We start from the raw sequence: 10,094 nt of genomic DNA on the forward strand, positions 1-10,094 counted from the left end.
TAATTACTTACTTATTAGTTATTACACTTATTAATATTATTATTATGGGTTTCTATTACATCGTTCGGTATGGACGTTATAATCACATTCATAATTCATATTAGCTACTGGCTCATTGTTTTCTAATTTTATATTCACAACTTGTTCATATGCCCGTCTGTATGTAGGTACTTCCTAATTGTTTATACTAAAATTGTTTATAGTTCGCGAAAGGCTGTACAGCCGTGGAGTTCGGAAGAGTTGACTTCTCCAACTACAGTTAGTACTCGCAGCCACTCGGAAATTTACCGATTCCCTAGTGGCCCAAGGCGTCACTGCCTGTGCACACTTAGTAATATAGACACTTGCAATGGGCACAGGCAATTGTCGCCCAAAAACTACCAAATAAAATATTATTAATTTTATCAATAGAATGATTTTCGCTCGTCGATAGTTTGATTAGTTGGCGATAAGTTGTGCCTTTAGAAAATTAACTACCTATGAAATCATAATAATATGTTTGTCTGTGTATACTTATTTCAACTATAACTTATATTTCGTCAAGCTGTAAATAATAAATATTGTATTGGTGATGATTTACTTTTTTCATATTCATAATCAAAATTATTAAAGTATAACTGTCTACTTCAACACAACCTAAGAAGCGCATACTATTGTATTTTGTGTTTGTTATACAAATAAATAATTTTAAAGATGAATACGTTTTGGTAACTTTTGCCCCATAACCAATTTTAATATTTAAAATGACGCAAATTTTGATTTTTTGTACTTTTGTGCAGAGTACAAGTACTAAAATTGGTGAAAAATACCATCTTACCTGGATTTCCGTTATTGACGAGAGAACAAATATATTAATATGATACCTATAATGCCACGCAGCAGTTAGCTATTAACTATAGTAATATTGTTGCAATAGCCTGATGTGGTACGATGGTTGGCCGCAGTCATTAGCTCGAGCCGAGGTCAAACATCGGCCAGCGTCGTGAGTTCGTTTGGATGGGTGACCACCCCGGTTTTTAGGGACAAATCCTCGCCACATATACCTACACATGTTCCGAACCAACCGTATCCTCCTGCCATAGAAAAACAGGCTAATGACTATCACCCAATGTTTCTGTGGGTTAAGTAAAAGAAATAAAGATAATAATATTGTTATGTTATTATAATGTCGTGGCCGCGAAAATCGGTGAAACGGCTAATCGCAGACGCGATACGACCCGCGCCTCGGTGATGATGATATCCGCGTGGGCATAATATTAAAATATTTTAACTGAAACAAAAAAATAAATATAATACGCATACAATTTTTAACGACACGACGTTAGGTGAGTTCGCCGCCATATACGAAAAAAAAAATGAATAAACAAAAAAACCGCATTCGTGCACTTTCTAAAATGTCGAAGATAAAACCGGAATAAACATAGGTACCTGTATAGTATATACATATAATACATACGTTTAGAGTATAATAGGTTTAATAATATAAGCATGTGGGTACGAATTGTGTCCGGAGAGAGACCCCGGATACATTTTGCCAGTTGCCTCCCAAAATAATATACTAAGTCTGAGTACATCTATATTATCCATATGATTATAATATCATGTACGCCTACATATAAGTCATAATATTATTAGGTATGAAGGATTTATTAATGATTTATATATGCGTTGATGAAAATTTATATTTTATTTTGCAGTGTCATTTTACAAATTTGGTAAGTTATGTCTACGAGTCACCGACGTACGATAATTATTAATGTTCTATTTTTTCTATATTTTAAGTATAATTCACACACCGTTATGCATATCTTAACTGTATAGACACGAAAATACAAGTTTCGTGGTATACACATATACGAAAGTAGTGTACATGCAAGAAGCCACGCTGATGAATGATGATATTTCAATATTCCACAATATCAATCATGCGAATACGCCAAACTTTGACGAAAACAAATTAAAACAAATCAAAAATACTTTACGGATGTATTTGCTGAGGTCAGTGAGTAACGAAATTGATTTAACTCTGCACATAAAAAGTAACAACGGTTTTCTCACTCAATCTATTTTAAAACCAGAAAATGCTTCACTTTCACTTATAGTGATCACATAGTTTTACAATAATACATAATTCATTGTATATTTTATCGTATAATTTTCATTGTATTTTTTAGCATTGGTAATATATATTATTAATTCAATAAAATTAAACGCATATTTTACTATTTTATGTTGCGTAAATCTTAGCCCTATAATAGGCAGTCACAATATTATTATCGTTGATATGACATGACCTATTATAATATAATAAATATTTTCTTTTACGAACTGATTTCGGTATAGTTAATCCCACGTATTATTCACAGTCCACAGATGATATAGAATTAAAAATGTATATTGGAAAAATTTTGTATAATTAAAAAATAAAATATAATACTCGTATAACAACAGCAGCATTCATAAAAGTTATAAATAAAATTAAAATTAAGGTAAGATTTAGAACAATATACGTTATATTATATAGTTTGTAGTCAAATTTAAATCTAAATATCCAAGGTCTCAATTCACTCAATGGCTTACTTTGTGATTTCATTAAAGCCGCATTGATCCTTTTATTTGGAAATCCATCAGTAATCTACACAAATAAAGGGATTTACGGGACAATGTTTGAGAGGGAGTAAGACCCTAATCACCCCCCAGAACTAGGGCACGCAACTGAATACATTATGTCTCATATGGTTTGGCTAAAATTAGCATATGGATAACATTCCTGGTTGTCCTTTAATGTCTACTTCTTGTACACCCACATCATATTATTCTCATATCTACCGTGTCCTGTTTTTATTTGGTTAAGGTAAATTTATTAAATTAAAATATAAGGTTAAATTTGTTTTTTTTAAAGATTATTTCTAATCTTTCTAATTATGTTTGCTTTTTGCATATCCGTGCTTAGTTATGATTTATGATTTCCACTGATAAAAACCTAGACATTTTATTAAATTTCTGGTTGTTTTTTGTTCAAAAGAACTTAAAACTAAAAATATTTGTTCTCCTTTGCATCATTATTTCGTGATAATAAACATAGGAACTCTTATTTGCGCGCTTATCTACTGATAAATCAGTAAAAAGTTAAAAGTAAAAGTTCTAATCAGCCAAAACAAACAATTTTTTTCTATTTTCAGATTTAACTAGTTTTTTTTTAAATTTTAAATAAACAAGAAATAAAATAAAATATTTATTTTATATATTTATATTTATTTAGTTTTAACAGTTACATTGACAAACGAATACATGTTATGTATATTATTAAATTATCGTAGTTTTAGTGTACGAGAATTAGGTATGCTACTACCTCGAACGTCCTCAACGAAAAACTCAAAGAGTCGCAGAATAACAATCATAACGATGAAGGGAGTTGACAAAAACATTGGACTCGACGAACGTCGATTTTGAAAAATGGAGTCGGATGTATTTTCCGTGTATGGCGGAGTGGAGACTGTTTTGCCGGTGCCAAAAGAAATCCCACTAAAAACGTTGGTCCGTTTCGAAGTGGTAAAAAAAATACGATTGGAAGAGCTTAGTGAAAGGTGCAAGCAGAATTCGTTTCCGTCTGCAGAGTATATTTGCAGACATTAAAAATATTTTTAAAGTTCGACCATCACGTCTGTGTTACCAAGCTTGCGGGGAGGAGGTCGAACTTTTCTAAAATTATTCCACGTCCACAGAACTCTGGCAGAAACAAATTCTGCGAGCTACGTTTACCAGGCATTTCCACACGCATCTTCTGGATCTCTTCCAAGCTGAACCACGTGTAGGCTTGGGTGGGATTTCCGATGACACGTGTGGAACAGGATTCTTTTCGCCGTACACAATTGAAAGAACTGTTAACTCCGGCGACGACTGAGATTTCCTTGCGAGTTTTTTTGGCAGCGGTGGCCTGCAGACGTCTTGGACAGCCAAGTCCAGTGCGGCGATTAACAAGGACCGATGAGATAGTCCCACGAATTTGATCGAGTCTGTTTGGGTGGCGTCCATATCTGAAGTTTTCTTTGAATGCTTAGATTCGCGTCAGACAAGCGCTCAACATATAATGACAAATTTCAAAAACAGTTTGTTAGTCTAATAGTTATAAATACTAGGTAATAGTATTGTTTTTTTTTCTGGTTTATAGTGTGGCCAGTATAGTTAGATTGTAGCCAGCTACTTAGTGGACAATAGTTACAATTGAATCATTATTTACCAGTTATTTTGATGAATAAGACCAACTAATGATCTTAAATTGATACCTATATTATTATCAGAATAATATCACATTGTGGCATGATCTAGATTATACGAGCCAAGATTTCAAATCTGCAAACTTTTTTACACAATTAAAACGATTATTTCTAGTTTAGAAGCATATTTTATATGTGCAAGATATTTGAATACGATATTGCTCATTTTAAGTAAGCGCCTATCAAATCATGTTGACATGGAGTGGTCATTTTTAGTTTACAATAGTCGTATGACTTTTAATTTTAAATGTCATCGAAAAATCCTTTATAGTTCAATGTCATTTTGATATTTAAAACCACTTGTTCATTAGAAACTACTAAAATCAAACAATAATAAGTCAGCTGAATAGTACACGAAAACACCCAAATATTCGTATAGTCGCAACAGAGTTTCTATTATTATATTAAACTATTAAAATACAAAATTACAAACAAAATTGATAAGGTGTTGGGGGGGGTGCGGATAGCTACTGTGTTAGTGGTTGGCAAGGAACTTAACAACTGCTACAACTGCAATATGTCTGCGCCATTATTCTCTACTCGTTTACCGCAATAGAAACGCAAAAATATATAATAAATAAGTAATAACACACCACTGTGTGCATACAGCCGGTAGGTACTACATTTACAACCAATAAATAAAAACGTATTATCGTCTATGTACGAATGCATCACGACGAACAAAAAACCTATCGCCAGCTGCAGTGTGACTCGATGTGTACTTGTACATGAGGAGGTACCTGCAGTGTATGTTATTATGTATGTCATTATACAGCAGCGGAACCGTACATAGGTAATATACCTAATATTAATAATAATGTTATTAATATTATTATTATTATTGTATTATTACGATGACGTTTGCCCCCCCAGGCCCGTTGTCAGGTCGTCGCATAAATAAATTAAGATCGGTCACGTGTTACCGCCGACCTTGAAAATCTGCACACTGCAACCTACCTACTATAATATATTATACTTACGTCCTATTATCCTTTTCACACGCACACAACAGCGCGCGCTGCAATATTATTACAGTCCGACTGCAGTGTAGCTGGGGCTCTTGCAGAGGGCTCCCGAGGCTAAGTGTGCAGCTGCATCTAATCTAAACTGCACCGGCGCACTATATGGTAATAATCATAACGAAACGCGCGTAAGCGTAGTAATGTAAAAATAAATAAATTGCACTCTGCTGCAGTTGTAGCTGCAGTCTTCTGTCTTCCGTCAAGGACTCCCCTGCTGCACACTTGCATCACGACCAAACACAACGAGCGCATTCGTCGTGTCGTGTTGCCCAATATACACTGCTGGATAATGCACCTATACGGCATGTAATTATATTATATTGTACTGCTGCAGCAAGCGGGCATTATTTATATTTTTATTATTATGCATGCAGGCGATAAAATTAACGACCAAGTCTCTCCGTCTCTTTCACTCTCTCACTTATTTTCTCTCTCTCCAGATCCCCCGCAATTGTCTCTCGCTCGGATATTATATGCGCACTATCCGTGTCTATTCGATATTTTTTATAAAATACTACTCAAGTAGTGCGCATAAACAACGATCATCGTCGTATTAAATATTATAATAATATTGTACATAGTGATTCGCCATGTATGCTTATTGCCGCCATTAATCATAATCCTTGATTCACGGTGAGTGTATTATACATTGTACCTATACTATTAGGTATTAATTTTATGTGGCATTCTATTCATCGTGTTATATTCTATTGAAATCACCGTCAATCAAATATGTTAGTTATGTTTTCGTTTTTTGTTTTATCTCCCTAGAAGTATTAGGAAAAATTTTGTGATAAGTTATAAAATATGACATAAACAAATTCATGTCCAACTCTGCAATGGGTTAATAAATAATGGTGCATTCATTCAAATTCTAGTTCATGGAATAATCAAAGTATTCTTAAAAAAATTCACTTCAGGTACATGGCTTTTTTTATAGATAGTTAAAAAGGTGCTTGTAACGATGTTAACTTATATTTTTAGTTGAAAACTTCTCTTTTTCCTGTGAATAGTTGTAAGCAGTTAAATTTCTTTTAAACAGGTTGGTGCATCTAAATTTAAAATTCAAACTGGCAGTTTCTTAAATATTAAGCTTTCTGCCTACAAACTTGTGACTAAGGATAATAATCCTTAAAATAATCGTTTTAAGTCAAGAATAAAATAGATGCCCACAATTTAAAATGATGATAAGTGATTAGGTGGTTCTCATTTAAAAAACAACTATACAATACACCGCGCTTGTTTGCCACTGCAGGACGGGTTCTGCAGTAAATGGCATGAATATATTATTACACTAATATTATTGAAGGAAAAATTGGGAGGGTAAACGTGCTCGGTGAATCACCCTGTATATTATAATATTATATTATTGTACAAGACAAAGAGAACACTACCCCAAGGTCGGTGCTGTAGATACGCGCGCTTCGCAACCCCGGCGAAGGTCTCGTGCACAACCGCGATAACCTTGACCTTTATACCGCGTGGTATACACACACTCACACACATGAAAAATATAACTTCAATGTTGGTGCAAATGTGGGACACAAACTGCGGTCCGCTGCAGTCGATAAAACAGGCGGAACCGGGGCCGCAGAAAATTCATTTTCGCGACTACACGCGCGTCATACAATCTGCTGGCGGCAAGTGAAGAGGGGGGGGGCGTGCTTTAAATAGCTGAAGTTTAGTGTTTGTACTTGACACCGCTGCAGCAGACATGGGTATACGTTTGAGTGGGTAAAACAGTAGGGCAAGCATCGTTTCCACCAAAACGAGTAAAAAATGTTCAGTTTTCGAACCACCAACAAAATTGCCATTTTTAAAATTACAATCGTTCCAGGTTTGAGAACCGCTAGTCATAATTACTATGGTATAAAGAAGTTTATACCGTTTCTAGGGTATTTTAAAAAATATATTCCCGAAAATATATATTACGACGTATCCACACACGGTGTGGTCCAATATCAGTGATCATTTATACAGAATTGCTGCAGTAACGAATAATATTTGAGAACCACTCCACTGACGTATCAACGACGAATTTTAAAAATCGCATCTCAAAATATCTTGACATATTTTTAAAAATGCTAATAATAATTTAAAGTGTATTCAAAGTAATGCTTGCATATACAAATAAATAGTTCTAAATTTAAAATACTATTACCAAATATACAAAATATTCAAAACCGATTATACGCTGAAACTGAAGTAAACAATTAAGTACAAAACTAAAAACATTACCAGTAGTTAAACATGAAATTTTGAAAAACAGTACCCATGTACCAGTGGACGTCTAAATTCGGCGGAAACGAAGATCAAACCTTTTTTCACTTTAGCCAGAGCCGCATTTAACGGAGGTCAAGGAGGAGGGGCAATTGCCCCTGGGCGGCAATTTTAAGGTGATTTCAGGGGTGGCAGATTTTAATATTTTAAAACTAACGGAGAAACGTATTAAAATATATTTCTGCTGTGTTTGTGATAGCGAAAAAAAGATAGGTGAAAATCATATGATATTTTTTAAAAATAAGCGGAGGTGGCAAATTTTGTATTGCGCCCCGAGCAGCAATTTGGCTTAATGTTGCACTGACTTTAGCGGGAACGATAGTCTATACATAGTGTTGTCAAAAACGAAAATTTTGTTTTGGCGGAAACCAAAAATTCCCGCACAAGCCTACTTGGACGACCAAAATAAGACATCAATGCAATCATTGTCTATTTATATGCCTACGTCAGTATACCCATAAGGTATAAATGAATAATATTGTACAGCGTGTTGCGTATTAATTGTATAAGTAATATTATAAGCAGGATCAAGTAAAATCCTTAAGCGCATCGTATTGAATTAGATTTTCAAAAATCGAATTTATTTTAATTTAATTTATTTTACTTCCACTGCATTATATGGGTACAATTCCGCACTCGAATTGTGAAAACAGCCTTGCTAATCGTCGATAATCGTCTGCTAAAAACGTTGACTCGATAAAAAAATGTCGACCTTTTGATCGGGCGGCGTTGGGGACATGTGCGTCTCAATCGCGCAGTTTCGACGTGTAACCGCGGTGGTTTATGACACGGACATTCGCGGTTATTCAATATTAAAATGACTAGAACATATAAAAGCATTATATTATCACTGTCAGCTGTCACTATCACTTGCCCAGTGAGCTCAATATGCTATCACTATGTTATGCTGTTGTACTTAACAGGTAATAGTTCAACGACCCGTTTCGACGACATATTTTATTGTATAGTAATATTGTGCATATTTATAATCGCCATGCAGAGCGATCAATTAAGATCGTCTGGCCGCCCGTGTCCCCTTGCAGCACTGCAAATTGCAATACGATTATTTTGATTTTAAAATATTTGCGCGTTTTTGTGCGAATACGAATAATTTCACTTCTCTTTGAAATATTATAACAGGGTATTATAGTGCATCGCAGTATTGCGGCGCGTACACGTGAATTCTTACCTACACATTTGTATCTGAAATACGTATATACTACTTGTAATGAATATTAATGCGGTTTAATAACGGTCACCGCTGAGGATTACATTTTTTTTTTTTTGCTAAAAAAAAAAACAACAATAAAATCTCAAGGAGAGTGGGCATCAAACGATTCATCAAACTGTACGCATACATGATATTATTATGTTATTAATCTTATTACACCTTTCCAAATCGCATCTACTGTTATAATACGGTGTCCCGAATGTAAATGAGCAAAATGAAATTGATCGATACTTAATGGTGTGCTTTTGCGAGAAACGCGTTACGAAACCGTGGTAATGCATATTATATATTTATATTATATTAAACAATATTACTCCTGCAGTGCTCCGGTCATTTATCATCAGATATTATATTATTAAGTTGACTATGCAGCCTGCAGGCAAAAATATAAAATAATAGATTCAGCATTTGACTAAAAACCGCGCAAATGTGTTTAATTATCACTTCAACCATTATTGTGTATGTGTCTTGCGAAATAAATTATTATTCTCAGCGTTTCGTTGTTGTTAGAGTTTATCTTCTAAATTATACCAAACGTTTAGTGGACACTGGACACCTGTAACTTATTCACGTGCAGCTTTACGCAATGTATACATGCGTGGTGTCCAACCTTCACCGTATTATTTTTAGGTCCGCTCGAGTGAAGAATTAAATAAATTAAAATTTACTCGGTGCGTTTGCTGTTTAACGACGGAGGATGGTGGATTAGAAACTAATATGTTTGCCTTTGCTGGTTAATAAAACTTATAAATAATTAAATCGAAATGGAAAAAATATGCAAAAATGTTGTTCGCCCAACGTGGGGCTCGAACCCACGACCCCGAGATTAAGAGTCTCGTGCTCTACCGACTGAGCTAGCCGGGCTGGTGAAGAAATCGATGAAAACAGGTTTATTTAACTTACTTTCGTATGACTAAAATAAAAGACAATCACCAATTAATACATCAAATAAATTGGTACCTACTTGGAGGACGGAAATAAAATCACAACTTCTCAGGAAACGAACAAAGTTTCATTAAAATTAACTACCAATCTAAAGGTTAAAGATATAATAATGAAGTTACCTATCCAGATCTAAAGTAATCGAGCATATTTTTTTGAAAATGTTGAATGTATTTTACTGTTTATATACTATCTAGGATCTACAGAGGTAAAATTTGATGTGGCCCTCTATTGTATTGTATCCATCTACATCAAAGAAACGATTTTCCATAATATACGCATTTTAAAGGGAGCTCACATGATGATTTTGAGTTTCACGATGGAAATTGAAAATTGTATTTT

General features: G+C 34.3%; 1 protein-coding gene and 1 non-coding gene across 2 annotated transcripts; both read right to left on the minus strand.

Moving 5' to 3' along the window:
* Positions 1-3,262: 3,262 nt before the first annotated feature.
* On the minus strand, positions 3,263-5,060 carry LOC111032274. Its single transcript, XM_022312543.1, has 2 exons — positions 3,763-5,060; positions 3,263-3,525 (listed from the first exon to the last, which is right to left on the minus strand). Exons 1-2 carry the CDS (start codon positions 4,033-4,035, stop codon positions 3,376-3,378), a joined length of 423 nt encoding a protein of 140 aa, XP_022168235.1. The 5' UTR covers positions 4,036-5,060; the 3' UTR covers positions 3,263-3,375.
* Positions 5,061-9,601: 4,541 nt separating this feature from the next.
* On the minus strand, positions 9,602-9,674 carry Trnak-cuu. The gene has a single exon. It is a non-coding gene; the product is annotated as a tRNA-Lys (tRNA).
* Between the last annotated feature and the right edge of the window lie 420 nt (positions 9,675-10,094).

The sequence above is a fragment of the Myzus persicae genome, unplaced genomic scaffold, assembly GCF_001856785.1.
Source record: "Myzus persicae strain clone G006 unplaced genomic scaffold, MPER_G0061.0, whole genome shotgun sequence".
NCBI classification, from domain to species: Eukaryota; Metazoa; Arthropoda; class Insecta; order Hemiptera; family Aphididae; genus Myzus; species Myzus persicae.